Here is a 26348-nt window from a genome sequence, read left to right on the forward strand (position 1 = left end):
CCAGATCCGACTAGCTGATCCAGCTAATTGGATCCGATATAAAAATCGGGGCATGCTCAGTTAAAAAAAACAAAAAAAAAAAAAACACGGATTCTGTCACTATAGGCTTCCATTCTAGCAAACGACAAAACGGCGTCACTGTCCGTTTTGTTGACAGATACAAAAAACGTTACTACATCCATTTTCTCCGGCCGCCGGATAAACAATTCTCGACGGATCTGGCGAAAAATGGATGAAACGTAAGGCCATCCGTCGCAATCCATCGCTAATACAAGTCTGTAAGAAAAAACGGATCAGGCGGCAACTTTTGCAGGATCCGTTTTTTTTCAAAATTCGCCGGATTTTGACTGACGGCAAAAAACTGATGTGTGAAAGCAGCCTAAGCCGCTGGACCCCTGCTTTGCAGAACCAATGGTTTTGCACGTCAGTGCTGTTCCTTTTCTAATTCTGACACTAGCCAGAGTTTTAACATTAGGCCGGCGTCACACACAACATATAAAAAAAAAGGGGGTCCATTTTCCACAGACGAGAATCACGCAAATGTTTCATGAACAGTGATCCGTGTGCAATGCGAGGATACAAAAAAGTATCCGTGTGTCATCCGTATGGCGAGATTTTCTCGCCAGCTTGCAAAATGGACATATAATGGATCCATGGGCTCAAATATTTGTGAAAACAAACAAATATAATATAATATATATATTTCATACAGAGCTAGATAGCAGAAAAGCCAGCAATCCAATTGCCGGCTTTTGCTAAATCATTACTGAACCTGACAGGATATGAGGCCTGGTCTACATACAGTAAACCATTGCATATCCGTTGTAGTTTTATATATCCCTCACTAATATTTGTTAGTGTGTGTGTGCAAAATTTGGGAGCTGTATGGGTTAAACTAAAGGATTAATTCACGGAAAAAAATGGCGTGGGCTCCTGCGCAATTTTATCTGCTAGTGACTGAGGGCAGATATTAATAGCCTGGAGAGGGTCCACGGTTATTGCCCCCCCCCCCCCCCCGGCTAAAAACATCTGCCCCCAGCCACCCCAGAAAAGGCACATCTGGAAGATGCGCCTATTCTGGCACTTGGCCACTCTCTTCCCATTCCCGTGTAGCGGTGGGATATGGGGTAATGAAGGGTTAATGCCACCTTGCTATTGTAAGGTGACATTAAGCCAGATTAATAATGGAGAGGCGTCAATTATGACACCTATCCATTATTAATCCAATAGCCAATCCAATCACCGCACATCCCTGCACATTCCCCACATCACATCCCCCACATCACTGCTGCTCACAGGCTCCTCCCCATTTTCCCCCCTCACAGGCTCCTCCCCATGTCTCCCCCTCACAGGCTCCTCCCCATATCTGCCCCCTCACAGGCTCCTCCCCATTGTTCCCTCCCACAGGCTCCCCCTCAGGCTTTTGTCAGATTTCCCCATCCCCCATTCTCCAGCTCTCGCACCGTGACACGTGTTGTTCTCTCGGCTCCGCCCCCCGCACTTAGTTCTCTGCCGGAACCTCTTGCTGTCTCCCTTTCAGTACGTCATCTATTCTGTATCAGCGATAAGCCCCGCCTCTTCCTGCCGGTGTCATGTGACCTGCTGTAAACCGCTCTGACCTCACCGGCTGCCGGCCGGGTACGGAGAAGACATGAGGCAGAGCAGAGCCGGGCGGCTGCTGAGCCGGTATGTGTGTGCTGTGTGTACAGGGTTATATACGTGTGTGCGGAGCTGTGTGTACAGGGATATATACGTATGTGCGGTGCTGTGTGTACAGGGTTATATACGTGTGTGCTGTGTGTACAGGGTTATATACGTGTGTGCGGAGCTGTGTGTACAGGGATATATACGTGTGTGCGGTGCTGTGTGTACAGGGTTATATACGTGTGTGCGGAGCCGTGTGTACAGGGTTATATACGTGTGTGCGGAGCTGTGTGTACAGGGTTATATACGTGTGTGCGGAGCTGTGTGTACAGGGATATATACGTATGTGCGGTGCTGTGTGTACAGGGTTATATACGTGTGTGCGGTGCTGTGTGTACAGGGTTATATACGTGTGTGCGGAGCTGTGTGTACAGGGATATATACGTGTGTGCGGTGCTGTGTGTACAGGGTTATATACGTGTGTGCGGAGCCGTGTGTACAGGGTTATATACGTGTGTGCGGAGCCGTGTGTACAGGGTTATATACGTGTGTGTGCGGAGCTGTGTGTACAGGGATATATACGTATGTGCGGTGCTGTGTGTACGGAGCTGTGTGTACGGGGTTATATACGTGTGTGCGGAGCTGTGTGTACAGGGTTATATACGTATGTGCGGTGCTGTGTGTACGGGGTTATATACGTATGTGCGGAGCTGTGTGTACGGGGTTATATACGTATGTGCGGAGCTGTGTGTACAGGGTTATATACGTATGTGCGGTGCTGTGTGTACAGGGTTATATACGTATGTGCGGTGCTGTGTGTACGGGGTTATATACGTATGTGCGGAGCTGTGTGTACGGGGTTATATACGTATGTGCGGAGCTGTGTGTACAGGGTTATATACGTGTGTGTGCGGAGCTGTGTGTACAGGGTTAGATACGTGTGTGCGGAGCTGTGTGTACAGGGTTATATACGTGTGTGTGCGGAGCTGTGTGTACGGGGTTATATACGTGTGTGCGGAGCTGTGTGTACGGGGTTATATACGTGTGTGTGCGGAGCTGTGTGTACAGGGTTAGATACATGTGTGCGGAGCTGTGTGTACAGGGATATATACGTGTGTGTACGGGGTTATATACGTGTGTGCGGAGCTGTGTGTACAGGGTTAGATACGTGTGTGCGGAGCTGTGTGTACAGGGATATATACGTGTGTGTGCGGAGCTGTGTGTACGGGGTTATATACGTGTGTGCGGAGCTGTGTGTACGGGGTTATATACGTGTGTGTGCGGAGCTGTGTGTACGGGGTTATATACGTGTGTGCGGAGCTGTGTGTACGGGGTTATATACGTGTGTGTGCGGTGCTCTGTGTACGGGGTTATATACGTGTGTGTGTGTGCTGTGTGTACAGGGTTATATACGTGTGTGCGGAGCTGTGTGTACAGGGTTATATACGTGTGTGCGGAGCTGTGTGTATGGGGTTATATACGTGTGTGTGCGGAGCTGTGTGTACAGGGTTATATACGTATGTGCGGTGCTGTGTGTACGGGGTTATATACGTATGTGCGGAGCTGTGTGTACAGGGTTAGATACGTGTGTGCGGAGCTGTGTGTACGGGGTTATATACGTGTGTGTGCGGAGCTGTGTGTACAGGGTTAGATACATGTGTGCGGAGCTGTGTGTACAGGGATATATACGTGTGTGTACGGGGTTATATACGTGTGTGCGGAGCTGTGTGTACAGGGTTAGATATGTGTGTGCGGAGCTGTGTGTACAGGGATATATACGTGTGTGTGCGGAGCTGTGTGTACGGGGTTATATACGTGTGTGCGGAGCTGTGTGTACGGGGTTATATACGTGTGTGTGCGGAGCTGTGTGTACAGGGTTAGATACGTGTGTGTGCGGAGCTGTGTGTACAGGGTTATATACGTGTGTGTACAGGGTTAGATACGTGTGTGTGCGGAGCTGTGCGTACAGGGTTAGATACGTGTGTGTGTGTACAGGGTTATATACGTGTGTGTGCGGAGCTGTGTGTACAGGGTTATATACGTGTGTGCGCTGAGCTGTGTGTACGGGGTTATATATATGTGTGTGTGTACAGGGTTATATACGTGTGTGTGCGGTGCTGTGTGTACGGGGTTATATACGTGTGTGCGGTGCTGTGTACAGGGATATATACGTATGTGCGGTGCTGTGTGTACGGGGTTATATACGTGTGTACGGGGTTATATACGTGTGTGCGGAGCTGTGTGTACAGGGTTATATACGTGTGTGCGGAGCTGTGTGTACAGGGATATATACGTATGTGCGGTGCTGTGTGTACAGGGATATATACGTATGTGCGGTGCTGTGTGTACGGGGTTATATACGTGTGTGTGCGGTGCTGTGTGTACGGGGTTATATACGTGTGTGTGTGTGCTGTGTGTACAGGGTTATATACGTGTGTGCGGAGCTGTGTGTACAGGGTTATATACGTGTGTGCGGAGCTGTGTGTATGGGGTTATATACGTGTGTGTGCGGAGCTGTGTGTACGGGGTTATATACGTGTGTGCGGAGCTGTGTGTACAGGGTTATATACGTATGTGCGGTGCTGTGTGTACGGGGTTATATACGTGTGTGCGGAGCTGTGTGTACAGGGTTATATACGTGTGTGTGCGGAGCTGTGTGTACGGGGTTATATACGTGTGTGCGGAGCTGTGTGTACAGGGTTATATACGTGTGTGTGCGGAGCTGTGTGTACAGGGTTATATACGTGTGTGTGCGGAGCTGTGTGTACGGGGTTATATACGTGTGTGTGCGGAGCTGTGTGTACGGGGTTAGATACGTGTGTGTGCGGCGCTGTGTGTACAGGGTTATATACGTGTGTGTGCGGAGCTGTGTGTACAGGGTTAGATACGTGTGTGTGCGGCGCTGTGTGTACAGGGTTATATACGTGTGTGTGCGGCGCTGTGTGTACGGGTTATATACGTGTGTGTGCGGAGCTGTGTGTGCGCGGAGCTGTGTGTGCGGAGCTGTGTGTACAGGGTTAGATACGTGTGTGTGCGGAGCTGTGTGTACAGGGTTAGATACGTGTGTGTGCGGAGCTGTGTGTACAGGGTTAGATACGTGTGTGTGCGGAGCTGTGTGTACAGGGTTATATACGTGTGTGTGCGGAGCTGTGTGTACGGGGTTATATACGTGTGTGCGGAGCTGTGTGTACGGGGTTATATACGTGTGTGTGCGGAGCTGTGTGTACAGGGTTAGATACGTGTGTGTGCGGCGCTGTGTGTACAGGGTTATATACGTGTGTGTGCGGAGCTGTGTGTACAGGGTTAGATACGTGTGTGTACGGCGCTGTGTGTACAGGGTTATATACGTGTGTGTGCGGAGCTGTGTGTACAGGGTTATATATATGTGTGTGTGTACAGGGTTATATACGTGTGTGTGCGGAGCTGTGTGTACAGGGTTATATACGTGTGTGCGCTGAGCTGTGTGTACGGGGTTATATATATGTGTGTGTGTACAGGGTTATATACGTGTGTGTGTGTGCGGTGCTGTGTGTACGGGGTTATATACGTGTGTGCGGTGCTGTGTGTACAGGGATATATACGTATGTGCGGTGCTGTGTGTACGGGGTTATATACGTGTGTACGGGGTTATATACGTGTGTGCGGAGCTGTGTGTACAGGGTTATATACGTGTGTGCGGAGCTGTGTGTACAGGGATATATACGTATGTGCGGTGCTGTGTGTACAGGGATATATACGTATGTGCGGTGCTGTGTGTATGGGGTTATATACGTGTGTGCGGTGCTGTGTGTACGGGGTTATATACGTGTGTGTGCGGAGCTGTGTGTACATGGTTATGTATATGTGTGTGCTGTGTCTACAGGGTTATATACGTGTGTGCGGAGCTGTGTGTACAGGGTTATATACGTGTGTGCGGAGCTGTGTGTATGGGGTTATATACGTGTGTGCGGAGCTGTGTGTATGGGGTTATATACGTGTGTGTGCGGAGCTGTGTGTACGGGGTTATATACGTGTGTACGGGGTTATATACGTGTGTGTGCGGCGCTGTGTGTACAGGGTTATATATATATGTGTGTGTGTACAGGGTTATATACGTGTGTGTGCGGAGCTGTGTGTACGGGGTTATATACGTGTGTACAGGGTTATATACGTGTGTGTGCGGCGCTGTGTGTACAGGGTTATATATATATGTGTGTGTGTACAGGGTTATATACGTGTGTGTGCGGAGCTGTGTGTACAGGGTTATATACGTGTGTGCGCTGAGCTGTGTGTACGGGGTTATATATATGTGTGTGTGTACAGGGTTATATACGTGTGTGTGCGGTGCTGTGTGTACGGGGTTATATACGTGTGTGCGGTGCTGTGTGTACAGGGATATATACGTATGTGCGGTGCTGTGTGTACGGGGTTATATACGTGTGTACGGGGTTATATACGTGTGTGCGGAGCTGTGTGTACAGGGTTATATACGTGTGTGCGGAGCTGTGTGTACAGGGATATATACGTATGTGCGGTGCTGTGTGTACAGGGATATATACGTATGTGCGGTGCTGTGTGTACGGGGTTATATACGTGTGTGTGCGGTGCTGTGTGTACGGGGTTATATACGTGTGTGTGCGGAGCTGTGTGTACATGGTTATGTATATGTGTGTGCTGTGTGTACAGGGTTATATACGTGTGTGCGGAGCTGTGTGTACAGGGTTAGATACGTGTGTGTGTGCGGAGCTGTGTGTACAGGGTTAGATACGTGTGTGTGCGGAGCTGTGTGTACAGGGTTAGATACGTGTGTGTGTGCGGAGCTGTGTGTACAGGGTTAGATACGTGTGTGTGTGCGGAGCTGTGTGTACAGGGTTAGATACGTGTGTGTGTGCGGAGCTGTGTGTACAGGGTTAGATACGTGTGTGTGTGCGCAGCTGTGTGTACAGGGTTAGATACGTGTGTGTGTGCGCAGCTGTGTGTACAGGGTTAGATACGTGTGTGTGCGCAGCTGTGTGTACAGGGTTAGATACGTGTGTGTGTGCGGAGCTGTGTGTACAGGGTTAGATACGTGTGTGTACAGGGTTAGATACGTGTGTGTGCGGAGCTGTGTGTACAGGGTTAGATACGTGTGTGTGCGGAGCTGTGTGTACAGGGTTATATACAGTGGGGCAAAAAAGTAATTAGTCAGTCAGCAATAGTGCAAGTTCCACCACTTAAAAAGATGAGAGGCGTCTGTAATTTACATCATAGGTAGACCTCAACTATGGGAGACAAACTGAGAAAAAAAAATCCAGAAAATCACATTGTCTGTTTTTTTTAACATTTTATTTGCATATTATGGTGGAAAATAAGTATTTGGTTAGAAACAAACAATCAAGATTTCTGGCTCTCACAGACCTGTAACTTCTTCTTTAAGAGTCTCCTCTTTCCTCCACTCATTACCTGTAGTAATGGCACCTGTTTAAACTTGTTATCAGTATAAAAAGACACCTGTGCACACCCTCAAACAGTCTGACTTCAAACTCCACTATGGTGAAGACCAAAGAGCTATGAAGGACACCAGAAACAAAATTGTAGCCCTGCACCAGGCTGGGAAGACTAAATCTGCAATAGCCAACCAGCTTGGAGTGAAGAAATCAACAGTGGGAGCAATAATTAGAAAATGGAAGACATACAAGACCACTGATAATCTCCCTCGATCTGGGGCTCCACGCAAAATCCCACCCCGTGGGGTCAGAATGATCACAAGAACGGTGAGCAAAAATCCCAGAACCACGCGGGGGGACCTAGTGAATGAACTGCAGAGAGCTGGGATCAATGTAACAAGGCCTACCATAAGTAACACACTACGCCACCATGGACTCAGATCCTGCAGTGCCAGACGTGTCCCACTGCTTAAGCTAGTACATGTCCGGGCCCGTCTGAAGTTTGCTAGAGAGCATTTGGATGATCCAGAGGAGTTTTGGGAGAATGTCCTATGGTCTGATGAAACCAAACTGGAACTGTTTGGTAGAAACACAACTTGTCGTGTTTGGAGGAAAAAGAATACTGAGTTGCATCCATCAAACACCATACCTACTGTAAAGCATGGTGGTGGAAACATCATGCTTTGGGGCTGTTTCTCTGCAAAGGGGCCAGGACGACTGATCCGGGTACATGAAAGAATGAATGGGGCCATGTATCGTGAGATTTTGAGTGCAAACCTCCTTCCATCAGCAAGGGCATTGAAGATGAAACGTGGCTGGGTCTTTCAACATGACAATGATCCAAAGCACACCGCCAGGGCAACGAAGGAGTGGCTTTGTAAGAAGCATTTCAAGGTCCTGGAGTGGCCTAGCCAGTCTCCAGATCTCAACCCTATAGAAAACCTTTGGAGGGAGTTGAAAGTCCGTGTTGCCAAGCGAAAAGCCAAAAACATCACTGCTCTAGAGGAGATCTGCATGGAGGAATGGGCCAACATACCAACAACAGTGTGTGGCAACCTTGTGAAGACTTACAGAAAACGTTTGACCTCTGTCATTGCCAACAAAGGATATATTACAAAGTATTGAGATTAAATTTTGTTTCTGACCAAATACTTATTTTCCACCATAATATGCAAATAAAATGTTAAAAAAACAGACAATGTGATTTTCTGGATTTTTTTTTCTCAGTTTGTCTCCCATAGTTGAGGTCTACCTATGATGTAAATTACAGACGCCTCTCATCTTTTTAAGTGGTGGAACTTGCACTATTGCTGACTGACTAAATACTTTTTTGCCCCACTGTACGTGTGTGTACGGCGCTGTGTGTACAGGGTTATTTACGTGTGTGTACGGGGTTATATACGTGTGTGTGCGGAGCTGTGTGTACAGGGTTATATACGTGTGTGTGCGGAGCTGTGTGTGTACAGGGTTAAATACGTGTGTGTACGGGGTTATATACGTGTGTGTGCGGAGCTGTGTGTACGGGGTTATATGTGTGTGTGTGTACGGGGTTATATACATGTGTGTGCGGAGCTGTGTGTACAGGGTTATATACGTGTGTGTGCGGAGCTGTGTGTACAGTGTTATATACGTGTGTGTGCGGAGCTGTGTGTACGGGGTTATATACGTGTGTGCGCGGAGCCGTGTGTACGGGGTTATATACGTGTGTGTACGGGGTTATATATGTGTGTGTGCGCGGAGCTGTGTGTACAGGGTGTAGTGTTTCCCTTACTTCGGGTCTTGGGGAGACACTCGCTTTGCACGGGAATAACACATACAAGCACAATTTTTCCACAAAAACAGTCTATTCTGGTTTATTAAACATCACAAACCATAACACAAACCGTTCATCATTTATATTAACGGAACACATTAACCACCGATAGTCTGTTCCAATGGCAGATCCGTGACTGCCCGTAACCCCTTGTTATCTGGAGTTACCTTACAGGAGCTCTGGCTCCACACACTGACTCCTGCCAGTGCTGGTTCACAGGGAAACTGCCTCACTGGGATCACCGTCCTTGTGACCAGGGCACCTCGGATAGTCCAGACCCACAGTAGGAACTGTAGCTTCCCCAACACAGAAACCGTCCCAGGCTCTGCAGATGCAGCCTTTCCATGCGCTTCCAGGAAGTCCATTCACAGGCACTTCCAACACACTGGCCATCAGTCCATGATCTTACCAAGTGCTTACAGGACTCCAGTCCATCCGCGGACAATCCAACACTCTGACCATTCCAGGGCTCACACTCTTACCAGGTGCTTGCAGGACTCCAGCCCATCCCAGGACAATCCAATACCCTCGAGCATTCAGTCCATAGCCTCAGCAGTGCTTCCAGGACTCCAGCCCACTTCAGGACAATCCAACACCCAGACTATTGCAGGACTCACGGATCTCAGTGCTTCCAGGACAATCCAATACTGACCGTACATCAGGTCCACGGTCTCAGGTGCTTGCAGGACTTCTCCAATGCCAGGAGACCGCAACACCGACCGTGCACATGGACCAAACAGATCCATACACAGGAACATGTGACCCACACCCTGGTCACATTACATACCTGTAACCACTCCCCTGGGTGGGTGTGTGTGGCTAGTCTGACCCTCCCATCTCTGATAACTAGCCCTGCCAATCTCCCATTAGAACTACACAATTACTTGTGGGACTACAGGTCCCAGCAGACCAACCAAACTTCAGACTGACAGCGCAGAGTGTCTTCCTCTGCAACACACACACCGGCCATTTACACTCCTGCCGGACTTTGTCTCATCACATTTATGCCTCCAAGCGCATCTTGAAGTGCACACACAGCGCCCCCTGGCTGTAACCGCACCACAAGGGTTATACACGTGTGTGTGTGCGGCGCTGTGTGTACAGGGTTATATACGTGTGTGTACGGCCGTGTGTGTGCGGCGCTGTGTGTACAGGGTTATATACGTGTGTGTGCGGCGCTGTGTAGTGAGCGCTTTTTGGCGTTACTGCTGTCATGTCTGGGGAGTGCAGTCTTTGTGAGGTGACCCGTGTTTGTCCGGCAGTGTGACCGTAGTGTACAGTCACGTCCTTCTGTCTGTCAGTGGCTTGAGTTGCTGGGACTTATAGTTCACTAGTGTCAGCTCTGGGCTCTGTAGTCCTTCAGACCTGTAGGTCTGTCCCCTCCGGGGAGCCGGGGTCCTGTCCCCGACAAATAACCACTGCTCCAAAGAGGCTTTAGGAGGAGCCTTTTCTTCCTTGTACAATTACTCAGGCGACCGGACGGCTTCTCTCACCGTGGCTGCTTGGATTGTTCACATGTGACTGTTTTGCTTGTGAATAATCCCAATGGCCGCTTTTGACCCTGTGCTCCCAGTGTGGTGTGGCCGCGGCTCTCCTGTCTCAATCGTGCATTTCCTTGTGGATATAAAGTGTGAGACCATGTCCTTACATCTGGTGGGATTCGCAGGTGGACAGCGTTTTTTTTTATACTCTGCTGAAAAAAATAAAAGGAACAGTAAAATCTCACATCCTAGATATCTCTGAAGGAAATATTCCAGTTGCAAATTTTTATTCATTGCATAGTGGAATGTATTCAGAACAATAAAACATAACAATTATTAATGTAAATCAAAATGAATATCCCATGGAGGTCTGGAGTTGGAATGATACTCAAAATCAAAGTGGAAAATCAAATTACAGGCTGATCCAACTTCAGTGGAAATGCCTTAAGACAAGGAAATGATGCTCATTAGTGTGTGTGGCCTCCACGTGCCTGTATGACCTCCCTACAACGCCTGGGCATGCTCCTGATAAGGCGATGGATGGTCTCCTGAGGGATCTCCTCCCAGACCTGGACCAAAGCATCCGCCAACTCCTGGACAGTCTGTGGTGCAACGTGACGTTGCTGGATGGTTCGAGACATGATGTCCCAGATGTGTTCAATTGGATTCAAGTCTGGGGAATTGGCGGGCCAGTCCATAGCTTCAATGCCTTCATATTGCAGGAACTGCTGACACACTCCAGCCACATGAGGTCTGGCATTGTCCTGCATTAGGAGGAACCCAGGGCCAACCGCACCAGCATATGGTCTCACAAGGGGTCTGAGGATCTCATCTGGGTATCTAATGGCAGTGAGGCTACCTCTGGCGGGCACAGGAGGGCTGTGCGGCACTCCAAAGAAATGCCACCCCACACCATTACTGACGCACTGCCAAACCGGTCATGCTGAAGGATGTTGCAGGCAGCAGTTCGCTCTTCACGGCATCTCCAGACTCTGTCACATGTGCTCAGTGTCAACCTGCTTTCATCTGTGAAAAGCACAGGGCATCAGTGGCAAATTTGCCAATCCTGGTGTTCTGTGGCAAATCCCAAGCATCCTGCATGGTGTTGGGCTGTGAGCACACCCCCCCATCTGTGGACGTCGGGCACTCAGACCATCCTCATGGAGTCGGTTTCTAACCGTTTGTGCAGACACATGCACATTTGCTGCCTGCTGGAGGTCATTTTGCAGTTCTCTGGCAGTGCTCCTCCTGTTCTTCCTTGCACAAAGGCTGAGGTAGCAGCCCTGCTGCTAGGTTGTTGCCCTCCTACGGCCCCCTCCACGTCTCCTGGTGTACTAGCCTGTCTCCTGGTAGTGCCTCCAGCCTCTGGACACTACGCTGACAGACACAGCAAACCTTCTTGCCACAGCTTGCATTGATGTGCCATCCTGGATGAGCTGCACTACCTGAGCCACTTGTGTGGGTTGTAGAGTCCACCTCGTGCTACCACGAGTGTGAAAGCACAACCAACATTCAAAAGTGACCAAAACATCAGCCAGAAAGCATTGGTACTGAGATGTGGTCTGTGGTCCCCACCTGCAGAACCACTCCTTCATTGAGTGTCTTGATAATTGCCAATAATTTCCATCTGTTGTCTATTCCGTTTGCACAACAGCATGTGGAATTGATTATCAAACAGTGTTGCTTCCTAAGTGGACAGTTTGATTTCACAGAAGTTTGATTTACTTGGAGTTATATTCTGTTGTTTGTGTTCCTTTTATTTTTTTTTTTGAGCAGTGTATTATTAAAGGGGTACCCTAGGATTTTAATAGGCCATGAGTTGTGTTTTTATACTGCAAACATCAGTTAGAGGGGCTGTTTGGTGCCATCCAGCTGGAGGGTCACTTCTCTAGTTTCCTGCTCTTCTTCAGGTCCCTTCCAGTCTCTGTGAATTAAATAACTGCCCTCCAAAGCAATGATTGTACTGTAGATACAGCGAGGCTGAGGCCAGTGACTAGCAGCTGCGGTCATGTGAATGTACAACCCATCACATGGCTGTATACCTTTTGATAGGGTATATATAATGTAATAGAAGGGAGATACAGTTGTGCTCAAATGTTTACATACCCCTGCAGAATTTTTGTCATGATTCTAAAAAGAGAAAACACAGTCGTTAGGCAATAAATGGCTTCACCTATCCACTAACCATGAGTTCACATTCTGTGAAAAAAGGCCAAGAAAGCAAAAACTCTGCCGGGGTATGTAAACTTTTGAGCACAACTGTATGTTTCACTACGCCTAATGTCGTCAGTGATATAAAATCCAGAGATTTCTTTCCTCCAGCACAGTAAGTGTTGTGAGGGTTAAGTTAACATATATTGAGGGGTGTTTATTAGGGGGACATTCATGGAGCGGGTGGGAGAGTGTCTTCCCCCCCCCCCCCCCCCATATCTCCACATACAGAGCCAGCACCGCTGGGTGTTGACAGGACCTTGGTGAGGTCACAGTCTTGTGATCAGTCACGTGGTTGAGGAGTCACAAGATCTGGGCTTAAATGGCTGAAGGCAAGAGCTTTGTGTTCAGTGTGTGCACCTGGAGAAGGAGCACTGCAGGAGAGTGCTGCATGGACTTGTGACCCTGAACCCCGTTCACAAAAGGACTATTCTGCCACCATTTTGGTTTTGCTTTCCTGTTTTGCCCAGAGGGCTGTATTTTCTTTACTACACCTTGTTTTTATGCTGCCTACAATAAACCAAAGGAAGTTCTTAAAGCCGCAGTGATCACGTGTCTACCTCCGTGTGCAGCTAAGGGAACCCTTCTACCACAAGATTTAGCGACTATTCTTCCCATACATACATACTCCGTGGGGAAAATGAAAAAATAAAGGATTGGAGATATTGAAATTCAACATGTCAGAACGATTTTGCCGGTTGTGAAATATGTGAGACCTAGTGATGTGTATCTCACGGCTGTACCGTCAATGACCTCTCCGAGCTAAAGGCGCCAAGACCTGGCCACATGATGCCTTGCTCTGTGTACCAGTCATAAATAGACATAGGCAAATCGTGTCTTCAGAGCAGAAGAGGACTTGAAGTCTAGTGCCACCTATTGGAAGTAGCAACCCGAAAAATCATTATCCACCCTTTAACAAGGTTGCCCACATGACTTGGGATAAAAACCTGGGGTGTAATGTTTCGTTTCTCCTTATGGAAACAGACATGCTTGAAAATTTGCATATTTAGTTTCCCAGAGGAACATTGCACAGCCTATAAGTCTCCTTACCATGGCATGTCTGGTACAGTACAGACCAAAAATTTGGACACGCCTTCTCATTTAAAGATTTTTCTGTATTTTCATGACTATGAAAATTGTACATTCACACTGAAGGCATCAAAACTATGAATTAACACATGTGGAATTATATACTTAACAAAAAGTGTGAAACAACTTAAATTATGTCTTATATTCTAGGTTCATCATAGTAGCCACCTTTTGCTTTGTTGACTTCTTTGCACACTCTTGGCATTCTCTTGATGAGCTTCAAGAGGTAGTCACCGGGAATGGTTTTCACTTAACAGGTGTGCCCTGTCAGGTTTAATAAGTGGGATTTCTTGCCTTATAAATGGTGTTGGGACCATCAGTTGTGTTGTGCAGAAGTCTGGTGGATACACAGCTGATAGTCCTACTGAATAGACTGTTAGAATTTGTATTATGGCAAGAAAAAAGCAGTAAAGTAAAGAAAAACGAGTGGTCATCATTACTTTAAGAATTGAAGGTCCGTCAGTCTGAAAAATTGGGAAAACTTTGAAAGTGTCCCCAAGTGCAGTGGCAAAAATCAACAAGCGCTACAAAGAAACTGGCTCACATGAGGTCCGCCCCAGGAAAGGAAGACCAAGAGTCCCTCTGCTTCTGAGGATAAGTTTATCCGAATCACCAGCCTCAGAAATCGCAGGTTAATAGCAGCTCAGATTAGAGACCAGGTCAATGCCACACAGAATTCTAACAGCAGACACATCTCTACAACAACTGTTAAGAGGAGACTTTGTGCAGCAGGCCTTCATGGTAAAATAGCTGCTAGGAAACCACTGCTAAGGACAGGCAACAAGCAGAAGAGACTTGATTGGGTTAAAGAACACAAGGAATGGACATAAGACCAGTGGAAATCTGTGCTTTGGTCTGATGAGTCCAAATTTGAGATCTTTGGTTCCAACCACCGTGTGTTTGTGCGACGCAGAAAAGGTGAACGGATGGACTCTACATGCCTGGTTCCCACTGTGAAGCATGGAGGAGGAGGTGTGATGGTGTGGGGGTGCTTTGCTGGTGACACTGTTGGGGATTTATTCTAAATTGAAGGCATACTGAACCAGTATGGCTAACACAGCATCTTGCAGTGGCAATCTATTCCATCTGGTTTGCGTTTGGTTGGACCATCATTTATTTTTCAACAGGACAATGACTCCAAACACACCACCAGGCTGTGTAAGGGTTATTTGACCAAGAAGGAGAGTGATGGGGTGCTACTCCAGATGACCTGCCCTCCACAGTCGCCAGACCTGAACCCTATCGAGATGGTTTGGGGTGAGCTGGACCGCAGAGTGAAGGCAAAAGAGCCAACAAGTGCTAAGCATCTCTGGGAACTCCTTCAAGATTGTTGGAAGACCATTTCCGGTGACTACCGCTTGAAGCTCATCAAGAGAATGCCAAGAGTGTGCAAAGCAGTAATCAAAGCAAAAGGTGGCTACTTTGAAGAACCTAGAATATAAGACATATTTTCAGTTGTTTCACACTCTTTTGTTAAGTATATAATTCCACATGTGTTAATTCATAGTTTTGATGCCTTCAGTGTGAATGTACAATTTTCATACTCATGAAAATACAGAAAAATCTTTAAATGAGGTGTGTCCAAACTTTTGGTCTGTACTGTATGTCACTATCCATAAGGAGAAGCATTACCCCTTAGACCCCAGTCAGAGGCATCTCATACAGCCAAATCAGATCTTATACCTTGCACTGATGAGGGGCAACTCCCTGAAATTTGTGTGTACATAGTCCGAATTGGCTTCATCTTAAGTCATGTGACAAAGCTTGTTAAAGGGTCGATTTTGACTTTTAGGCCATGTTCACACAATCCTTTTTTTAATGCGGAACCGCCGCGATTTTGCCGCAGCGTGTCCGCAGCTGTTTTCCATGCAGGGTACATTACAATGTACCCTATGGAAAACAGGAACTGCTGAATAGCTGCGGTAAAAAAGAAGTACCATGTCACTTCTTTTTGCGGAACTGCAACGGTTCTGCACCCATTGACCTCCATTGTGAGGTTAAACCCGCAGTAAAACCCGCAGATCAAAAATATATCTGCGGGTTTTCTGCGGTTTGTGGTGCAGAACCGCTGCAGCAGGAAGTGCGTGGGCGGAGTGTGGCTGCCCCCCTTTATCACCCCCATAGGTAGTAACAATAATAAAATAAAGAATTTTTTTTTTTCTCCACTACAGTTAGGGGTAGGGTTAGGAGTAGGGTTAGGGGTAGGGTTAGGGTATTTTCAGCCATTTTAACCCTAAAAAAACTTCCTAGAAAACACACAGACTCTGCAGAGAAAACCGCATCAAAAAACGCACCTGCGTTTTCTGCCAAGAGCTGCGGTTTTTAGTGCAGAAAAAACAGCAGGGAAATCGGCAACGTGTGAACATGGCCTTAGGATTGCTACTTCCAATAGGTGGCATTAGAGTTCGAGTCCTCAAACTCTCTGAAGAGGCAATTTGCATGTTTAATTTCCCAGAGGAGCATTTCATGGCCTATAAATCTCCTTACCCTGGCATGTCACTGTCCATAAGGCGAAATGTTGCTCTCTTAGACCCCAATCATAGAGAGACACAAACAGCAGATACTAATATAAATTTTTTTCTTTTTCTCTTATCTTTTTCCTTAGTGCACTTTTCAAGAATCCATGGAGATGGCAAACAACCTCAGCGAGCGAACGAGCGCTACAGTATAAGCCAGGCGAACGTATCCATGGATTCACAGTGAAGGAGGTATGGCGTCGTCATGCTGTAAAAAATGTTTGACGGAAAGACAAAGACCTCCAGAGCTGAACAGAGACCCCCTGATGGGGAACAGCTAATGTATCCCAATGCATTCTGCTTAAATAATGTAATCAGAAAGGACTGGTGTTCTACATAGTGTAAATCTACGGAAAGCTCCTGTGTATTTAATACAATATGTATATTTTTATTTTTCTACAGGTCACTCCTGTCCCTGACATGTTTTTAACTGCAGTAACGCTGAACCATGAGGGCACCGGGGCCAAATATTTGCATCTTGCAAGAGAAGACTCCAATAACTTATTCAGGTAAACAGCACATTTATGTTGAGTGCAATGTGTGCCTGAAGCAGAAGATCAGCGCTTTTACCTGCTGAGCAGTGCACTGCAGAGCGGCTTTTTTTTAGTAGGCAGTGGGGGGAGGACCGCCACCGATCTTGTTCACTTGTTATGTACTACCTATCATTTAAAAAAAAAAAAAAAAAAATGAAATGATGGCTATTCTTTAAAGGGAGTCTATGAGCTGCAGCCACCGGCATCAGGGGCTTATCTGCAGCATTCTGTAATGCATTCTGTAATGCTGTAGATAAGCCCCCGATGTAACCTGAAAGATGAAGGTTATATTATACTCACCCAGGTGTGGTCCCGCCGCAGTCTGATGGGCGTCGCGGTCCGGGGCCTCCTATCTTCATACGATGATGTTCTCTTCTTGCCGGAGCTCCGGCGCAGGTGTATTTTATCTGTCCTGTTGAGGGCAGAGCAAAGTACTGCAGTGCGCAGGCGCCGGGCCTCTGTGACCTTTCCCGCCGCCTGCGCACTGCAGTACTTTGCTTTCCATGACTGTTGTGGAGGGACGAACCATAATGCTGCTCAATATTATGATTATAATTTATTCCATATTAATGTTGTATCACTTTCTTTTATTGAGTATGCTTATATATACAGTACTAGATGGTGGCCCGATTCTAACGCATCGGGTATTCTAGAATATGCATGTCCACATAGTATATTGCCCAGCCACATAGTATTTTGCCCAGCACAGAGCCACATAGTATATTGCCCAGCCACATAGTATATAGCAGAGCCACGTAGTATATTGCCCAGCACAGAGGCATGTAGTATAGAGACTTAAAAAAAAAACCCCAAAAAAAACATATACTCACCTATAGCCCGTTGAAGTCCTGCTATACTTACCATCCACCGCCTTTCTCGCTCCTCTCCACGCTCCCGAGATCGCTCCATTGCAAGCGGCAGCTTGCAGTCCCGTCCCAGGGCTGGTGTGAGCAGGACCTATGATGATGTCGCGGTCACATGATCGACCGTGACGTCACAGCAGGTCCTTGTCGCACACCAGCCCTGGGACGGGAGTGGAACCTGCCGCTTGCAATGGAGCGATCCCGGGAGCGTGGAGAGGAGCGAGAAAGGTGGTGGAGGGTGAATATAGCGGGTTTTTTGTTTTTTTAAATTATTTTTAACATTACATATTTTTACTATTGATGCCGCATAGGCAGCATCAATAGTAAAAGGTTGGGGACACACAGGGTTAATAGCGGCGGTAACGGAATGCGTTACCACCCGTATTAACCCTGTGTTAGCGGTGACCGGAGGGGAGTAGGGACACAGACTACGGGGAGCGGAGCGCCGGGGACACAGACTACGGGGAGCGCAGTGAGCGCTGCCCGTGAACTCACATGCAGTCTCGCAGACTGCACCTGTGCGGCTGCCCTGCTTGTGAATCCCAGCCCCGCACTGTGCATAATGCATAACACTGCGGGGCTGGGATTCACAAGCTGGGTGGCCGCACAGGCGCAGTCTGCGAGACTGCATGTGAGGTCAGACGGGCAGCGCTCACTGCGCCTGCCCCAGGCAGAACAAAACAGATCAGGCGCCGGATTTGATTTGAAAACAGCGCGGAGGGGGCCTCCACGACTAAAGACAGGTATTTTTGCGAAATTATAAAACGCTTTATTTCTGCTTTGACTGCACCAATAACTAAAAGAGCCACCTTGTCAGAATGCAGCATTACTGCTGCACAAGGTGGCTCTTTTAGTTTCTAACGGCCGGAGTGGGTGACAGAGTCCCTTTAAGAACATAACAAAAGAACGTGTTAGAAAAACTAACAAAATCTAGTTTGCCTAATAAGTGCTGTCTCCAACATCAAAATCTCGCCAAATACCTATTGTGGGAACGTAACCTTAAGCATTCAGCTAATTAATCTGCTCGTGCAAAACGAACAAACTTTTAGAAAATTAGTTTTGCTGTTTCGGCAGGGGCAGATGAGTCTTCTCCATCTTCGAGAAAATCGATCCAATTATTTTAATTACTCTCTGATCAGACTCTGATCGTGATTTTCTTGGAGGAGGCGATAAAAGTTTCTCTATAATGTTGGTCCATGAAAATTACTTCGTGCTCTGATGACGGTCTGATGACTGTCCAATTTATTTCTCCCCCTTCTTTCCACAGACCCATAGACATGAATGGGCTAGTGTCGTATAATTGTCAGAGACAAGTCGTCAATGCTGAGACCTTTTTTTTTCTTTTTTCCTTTGACCGACCCAGTCCAAGGGAAAAAAATGGATGTGTGCACAGACCCTTAAGGTACCTTCACACATAACGATATCGTTGCTTTTTGTGACGTAGCAACGATATCGTTAAGGAAATCGTTCTGTGTGACAGCGACCAACGATCAGGCCCCTGCTGGGAGATCGTTGGTCGCTGAGGAAAGTCCAGAACTTTATTTCGTCGCTGGACTCCCTGCAGACATCGCTGGATCGGCGTGTGTGACACCGATCCAGCGATGTCTTCACTGGTAACCAGGGTAAACATCGGGTTACTAAGCGCAGGGCCGCGCTTAGTAACCCGATGTTTACCCTGGTTACCAGCGTAAAAGTAAAAAAAACAAACACTACATACTTACCTACCGCTGTCTGTCCCCGGCGCTCTGCTTCTCTGCACTCCTCCTGCTCTGGCTGTGAGCGTCGGTCAGCCGGAAAGCAGAGCGGTGACGTCACCGCTCTGCTTTCCGGCCGCTGTGCTCACAGTCAGTGCAGGAGGAGTGCAGAGAAGCAGAGCGCCGGGGACAGACAGCGGTAGGTAAGTATGTAGTGTTTTTTTTTTTTTTTTTTTTTTTTTTTACTTTTACCCTGGTTACCAGGGGACTTCGGGATCGTTGGTCGCTGGAGAGCTGTCACACAGACAGCTCTCCAGCGACCAAACAGCGATGCTGCAGCGATCGACATCGTTGTCGGTATCGCTGCAGTGTCGCTGAGTGTGACAGTACCTTTAGAATAACATGGGGTCGAGCCCTATCTAGTCAAAATGAAGATGGCTTTCCTTCAAGTTATAGGGTCTGTGCATGATCCCTTATCTTGCCTCATGCCTCTAGTACCTCTGTAGTGTAATGCTGCCACTTGTGTCAGGAGGGGGCCGTCAGAATGATAAAACACTAGTCACACGTTTGTAGGTCAGACACAAGTGAATTCTCCATTATTTGATTCCGGGAGATGTCGCACAATGAATATTCGTCCAAACTATGATGTGGACATTTGGGAGCCATAGAGCAATTATTTAGGATGTTTTCCATCCACTTCCATCAGTGTCTCTCTATTTCTTAGTGTACAGTTCCGGACGACTCCTATGGACAGCACCGGCGTCCCACATATCCTGGAACATACAGTTTTGTGCGGCTCCCAGAAGTTTCCCTGTAGAGACCCTTTCTTCAAGATGTTAAATCGATCCTTGTCAACATTTATGAATGCGTTCACAGGTGAGATCACTTCACCTTCCCACTCGTTCAGTGTTAGGTATGACTGATGAAACCCCTGCCCGTGCCTTGTTTAATGTGTGAAATGTTCTTTTATTATTATAGTGTGTCTTCTCTTTTCCATTTTGCACTACACAGCTCCATTGCAGACATACTCTCATGTATTCCTGTATTGGAGCACAATATGTGAAATCTCTTCTTGTAATTGAAAGATTCATATTTGTTGTGGTTCTTTTGCTTATTTGCGCCCTCTTAAAGTAAAAAGTGTCACCATTCTTTCAATAAGCTTTAAAATGTCATACATTGGTCGTCCAACTAGGGAAAAAAATTAGATTCTGTACTCTAAGATACTGGATTACAATTATGCTAAACTTTACTGACATTTTAAGAAGCCACAAATGATGATATGGCCTTAAAACCCGTCAGTAGGTTGCTATGTAATCTGAGAGCAGCATGATACAGGGTGTGAGAATCTGATTCCAGCGATATCACTTACTGGACTGTGTTGTTTCATTATAATAAGTATTTTATTAGCAGGAGATTATAACTACAGGATTAGTCATCTTGTGCCATGTAGTCATTCTGCTCTGTATAACCCCACCCGAACAACTGATTGGCAGTTTTCTGTGTACACTATGCATAGGCAGAAAGCTGCCAATTATTGGTCGTGCAGAGCATTCAGAGAACTTCTAGATCTGCAGCAGAGAAACGGATATCAAAACTACAACAAGCAGCCCAGTGACAGGTTGCTGGAATCGGACCTCTGCCCCTACATTACGCTGCTCTCAGATTACATAGTAAAAAACCTGCTGACTGATTCCCTTTAAACATCTAGGTTACTGAAATGCTTATCCATAGTGGTGACCACAAAAATATACAAAACGTTGGGAAGTTAATGTAAAAAATAGGGATTTTTGTGTACTCACCGTAAAATCCTTTTCTCCGAGCCATTCATTGGGGGACACAGACCGTGGGGTGTATGCTGCTGCCAATAGGAGGCTGACACTAAGTGATACAAAAAAAGTTAGCTCCTCCCCTGCAGTATATACCCTCCTGCTGGCTCTCAGCTAACCAGTTCGGTGCAAAAGCTGTAGGAGATCAATAACAATATATGAGCGTATAGCATGTCATATTCTAAAAAACAAGCATAAGCTAATAACAGGGTGGGAGCTGTGTCCCCCAATGAATGGCTCGGAGAAAAGGATTTTACGGTGAGTACACAAAAATCCCTATTTCTCCTTCGCCTCATTGGGGGACACAGACCGTGGGACGTCCCAAAGCAGTCCCTGGGTGGGGACAACAATAGATCAGGCCCTGTGTAACCGCTACTTACATGTGCGCCACCGCGGCCTGCAGAGTACGCCTGCCCAGACTCACATCTGTGGAAGTGTGGGAATTATAGTGCTTCAAGAATGCATGCGGACTGGACGAATCCGCAAGCTTGCAGGCGTGCCTTGCTGACGCCTGGTGCCTAGAACCCTTGATAGACAGGGAGATAGGCTGACATCTAGCACGGAAGGACTCCTGGATGGTGAAAAGAATTCACCATGTTATCATGGTCGATGAAACGGCTAAACCCTTCCTGAAAATGTCAGGAAGCCTTCCTCTACCGTCAGGAAGCCTTCCTCTACCGTCAGGAAGCCTTCCTCTACCGTCAGGAAGCCTTCCTCTACCGTCAGGAAGCCCAAATAAAACGTCCAACCTTCAGAAGGACGCCGTCCTCGAGACGTACCTACTCAGAGCACTCACTTCGTCCAGAATATGGGGGATCTTAATCCATTTTGTGGACTGGAGCCAAAAGAGATGAGGGAAGAACTATGCCCTCATAACAGTGGTAATACAGTACCACCTTGGTAACAAGGGATGGAGATGGCCTGAGGACAACCTTGCCTCGAAGGTAATAAGGGAAAAAAGTCTGAAAGAGCAGAGAAGCTAGCTCCGAAGACTCGTCAGAGTGAGAATATCGCAGAGGAGAACGGGACGACTTTCCCTGATAGTAAAGTCTGCCCTGATGAAAAAAGGAGCCTACTGTAAGGCCCCTAGGAATAATAAGGTCCCAATGATCTAACGGTATGCGATAGGGAAGAACTACGTGTGAAAACTCCCTGTGAGAAAGTCCCTACTTGCAGTTGTGCTGCGATAAGGCGAGAAGATACTAGCTCCGCAAACAAAAAACGGACGTGGTCAGTGCGGATCTCTGAGGATCACTTGGGCCCCTTTCTGCTTCCGAAAGGCTTTCGGAAGCAGTGGAAGGGGAGTTATGGAAACTGGTACCACGGCAGAACCAGAGCATGGAGAGCGATGGCTCTTGGATCTCGAGGCCGAACCACGAACTCGAGTACGTTGGCCTACAGTCTGGATGTCATCCCACCTACAACTGGAGAGCTCCAGTAAGGACAGATCTGATGGAAGACTTCGGGGTGAAGTTCCCACTGACTTGAGGCGGAACCCTGACGGCTGAATTTGTTTGCCGTTCAGAGTTCTACTTCTGGGATATATACTGCCGAGATCACTGAATAATAGACTTCGGCCCATCAGAGAAAGTGAGGTACCTCGGACATGGCGCCTGATCGTGGGTACCTGCTAGATGACCGCCGTGGCATTATCCAATTGAATTCGGATAGGGTGACCCGCCAGAAGGCAGTGGACCTGATGTAAGACTACCGTTCGGATCTCCAGAACAATGATGGGGAGAAGAAGACTGGCATTGGTAGTTACTAATAACCATTGAACCGGGAGAAAGGCCCTGGATAAAGAAGGAGCTCAGAGACTATTGTCTGAAAGTCTATTTGACTTACTGAAAACGAGCGGAGCGAAGGAAACTGCTTCCATTGACGTCACCATTTTTCCTCAGAACCCTCTTAGCAAATCGAATGAAATGAGGGGTGAGTAATCAAGTCCTCAGAACTCTCCTTGTGCGAGCTCCCTGTTCAAGGGCCATGACCTTGTCTCAAGGAAGAATTACCATCCTTCTAGAAGTGTGCAGGATCATCCTCAAAAAGGATATCTGCTGGGCTGGAAATGAGGAGAACTTGTCTAAGTGTAGCTGCCAGCCCAGGAGAGAAGGTATCGCAAGAGATATAGACGACTCAGCGTAGTCCTGGAAGGGCGGCTAGACAGACCAAACAGGGCAGGACGAGCACGCCTCTAGAGTGCAAGAGAAAAATGACATCCGCCATGACCCGAGCGAACACTCTGGGTGCGGAAACAAGGCCAAAGGACAAGGTTGTGACATGAAAATGCTGTTGACGAATGGAAAGGCGAAGGAATTTTTGCAGAGGGCAAGCAACCCGAATGTCGATGGATGCTGGAAACTGCACCTTTTTCTGTTGAAGTAATGGCTGAGCGGAGGAACTCCATCCAAAGAAGGAGGACCATGTCAAAGGTTGTTAGAAGTTTGAGGTCCAGGGTCGATCTTACTTTTCGTTCCCCTGTTTGGAACCAAGATCCCTTAGATCTAGACTGTGCTGGACAATCCTTATACAATCCTTTGTCAGTCTCCCGCTCAAAGGATTTGATTGGCCAGTTGTTGCTGGTGTGAATCAAGTTAGTTAAGGTCTCCAGCCAGGAGACCATTGCTCTAGCAATCCATGCGGCCGCTAGGGAGGATAGAGCGCTGGACTCGAAGCCGCAAGACGGAACGAACCAGATTTGCTATCTGACAGTCCGTGGTATTTTTAATTGATGACCCATCAGGTAGGGATACTGGTAGGAATACCACAGGAGATTCTACCCGGTTAATCTGCCCCATGGCAGAATGTGCGGCTGCATCCAGCAGGTCATAGTCTCTTGCCATCTCCTCTTTTCACGGTGCAGAGATAAAAATTAGGCACCCTCGATCCATCAACCTCTTAACAGGGAAGTGGAGAGGAATTGTCCGCCTTCTTGCATCATCCGCTAAATAGTGGTGATGCAGAGGGGGGTGCTTGTACGCCAAAAAGGGTGCCTCTATATGTCCACAGAGTTCAGGTCTCCAGGTGGACAGGACAGGTTGTCTGGCGTTAGGCCTGGATGCAGAAGAGGAAACATGGAGACGACACTCCGTGTGCTCGTCTGTTGATGGTGTGGGGAGATCGGTGCCCTTTAAAGGACCCGTCGCCCTTAAAAAACAGGCCAGGCATGGCATCCCACGTAGAGGCTTCTGTCCAGTGAATCGCTTATCCGAATTGAATGGCAAATGCTCTCGAGGGAGTTTAGTCTCTGAAGCTCTGGCAAGCTCAGGCAATATCCAATCCATTTTCAGAGCCTTGTTGTCATCAAATGATTGGTGAGGGAGCAGGAAACGAAAAACTTCCGTTTTCTAGATACCTGTATGTTTCTAGACGCCTGCACGTTTCTAGAATACTTGCGGCCCCTGCTAGCAGACGGCTCCCATGTAGGATAGGGACCATGTATATTGGTCCTGCGAGCACTCCAAACACAGAGGGTACACAGAGGGATTCAATCTCTTGGTCAGAGAACCATGGATTGGTCAGTGAAGAAGTCCACTGAGGGGAACTAAAGGATAAAGCTGGGGTCGGCGGCGGAGGGCTCCTCGGACTGATCAAGCGCCTTTAAGACCAGGAAATATTGGTCGTACGCCTTTAAGACCAGGGAATACTGGTCATGCGCCTTTAAGAACAGAGAATACTGGTCATGCGCCTTTAAGACCAGGGAATACTGGTCAAGCGCCTTTAAGACCAGAGAATACTGGTCATGCACCTTTAAGACCAGAGAATACTGGTCATGCACCTTTAAGACCAGAGAATACTGGTCGTGCACCTTTAAGACCAGAGAATACTGGTCGTGCTCCTTTAAGACCAGAGAATACTGGTCGTGCACCTTTAAGACCAGGGAATACTGGTCATGTGCCTTTAAGACCAGAGAATACTGGTCATGTGCCTTTAAGATCAGGTACTTCCTTACCCGGGTACTGATGTAGAGTCGATGTGCCCCTTTAATGCAAAAATACTGTCACCCCAGTGTGAGCTGGCCGGGTGGACCAAGATGGCCATCGGGAGTTGCAGAGTTGATAAAATCTTGCAGAGAGCGAGAAGCGCCAATTTGGGGGGCGGAGCCACAGACATGATGTTGAATAGGCCTAAGCCGGGGCCTAAATTTCTGTAGCCGGCGGGCGACACCAGCGGGGCGTTCCAGGCAAGACTTCCAGGATGTGGCCTACAAATCGGCCGAAGCCGGGGACTAAATTTTTTGCAGCCATCCAGAGCGTTACCTCAGGGAGGTGGGCCACAGGGAAGTGGCTGAGGCTGCCTGTCAGCATGTGAATATCCCACTGAAGATGGATCCACTCATCATTGGTGCGCATCCCAGCATGGAGCCGCCGCGGATGTGGGTTTCAGCGCTGTTCTGTGCAGCGTGGACGGTGCAGGGATAAACCTCAATCCATCATCCCTCTGTTAGGGAGGTGGAGAGGAACCGTCCGCCTTCTTGTGCCATCCGCTTTCACAGTGGTGGGACAGTGGGGGCTGCTCGGACGCCATAGAGAGGGGCCTCTGTACAGCCACGGAGTTCAGTCCGGGTGGACAGGGCCAGTTGTCCGGCATTAGGCCTGGCTCCAGGAGAGGACACTCCATGTGGTCGCCTGCTGCTGGTGTGGGGAGATCGGGACCATGAAAGGAACCGTCGCCCCTGAAGTGAGCTCAGGCATGGCTTCCCACGTCGCAGGAGAGGGTACGGGGAGGTGTACTCGCCGTGCTCGCCTGTTGATGGTTCGGGGGAGATCGGAACCTTGAAAGGAACCGTCGCCCCCTTCACTCCGTTAATTAAAAAATAAAAAATTACAAAAATAAAAACGTTGGGGTCTGAAACAGACCCATGTGCCTCCTACAGACACTAAGCAAGAACTGGTTAGCTGAGAGCCAGCAGGAGGGTGTATACTGCAGGGGAGGAGCTAACTTTTTTTGTATCACTTAGTGTCAGCCTCCTATTGGCAGCAGCATACACCCCACGGTCTGTGTCCCCCAATGAGGCGAAGGAGAAAGGTGCATATTAAACAATATATAGAAATAAAAAGCTATGAAGAATCAGACCCTGTGAATAAGAAAGTTTACAACTTTTCATTTATTTGTAGTTTTTTATATTTGGGGTTTAAGCTTTAAATAGAAACAGAAAATATCTTCTTACATTATAGATATCTCACATTTATTAACGTAAGGGATGTTAAAGAAATAGTTTTGTGAAAATCGTCTACACCTTCATGCAATCTGTACTCTTAGGCTGCATTCAC

General features: G+C 47.7%; 1 protein-coding gene across 1 annotated transcript in view; it reads left to right on the top strand.

Annotated features, from left to right (window-relative positions):
• The first annotated feature begins 1484 nt into the window (after positions 1–1484).
• PITRM1 (pitrilysin metallopeptidase 1) overlaps positions 1485–26348 on the top strand; it is a 99392-nt gene continuing 74528 nt past the window's right edge. Inside the window, exons 1-4 of the mRNA XM_069729693.1 lie at positions 1485–1686; positions 16249–16351; positions 16562–16668; positions 19974–20125. Coding sequence (XP_069585794.1) covers positions 1652–1686; positions 16249–16351; positions 16562–16668; positions 19974–20125 — 397 coding nt within the window. The 5' untranslated portion in view covers positions 1485–1651. The remainder of the gene's footprint in view (positions 1687–16248; positions 16352–16561; positions 16669–19973; positions 20126–26348) is intronic.

The sequence above is a fragment of the Ranitomeya imitator genome, chromosome 6 (genome assembly GCF_032444005.1).
Source record: "Ranitomeya imitator isolate aRanImi1 chromosome 6, aRanImi1.pri, whole genome shotgun sequence".
Classification (NCBI taxonomy): domain Eukaryota; kingdom Metazoa; phylum Chordata; class Amphibia; order Anura; family Dendrobatidae; genus Ranitomeya; species Ranitomeya imitator.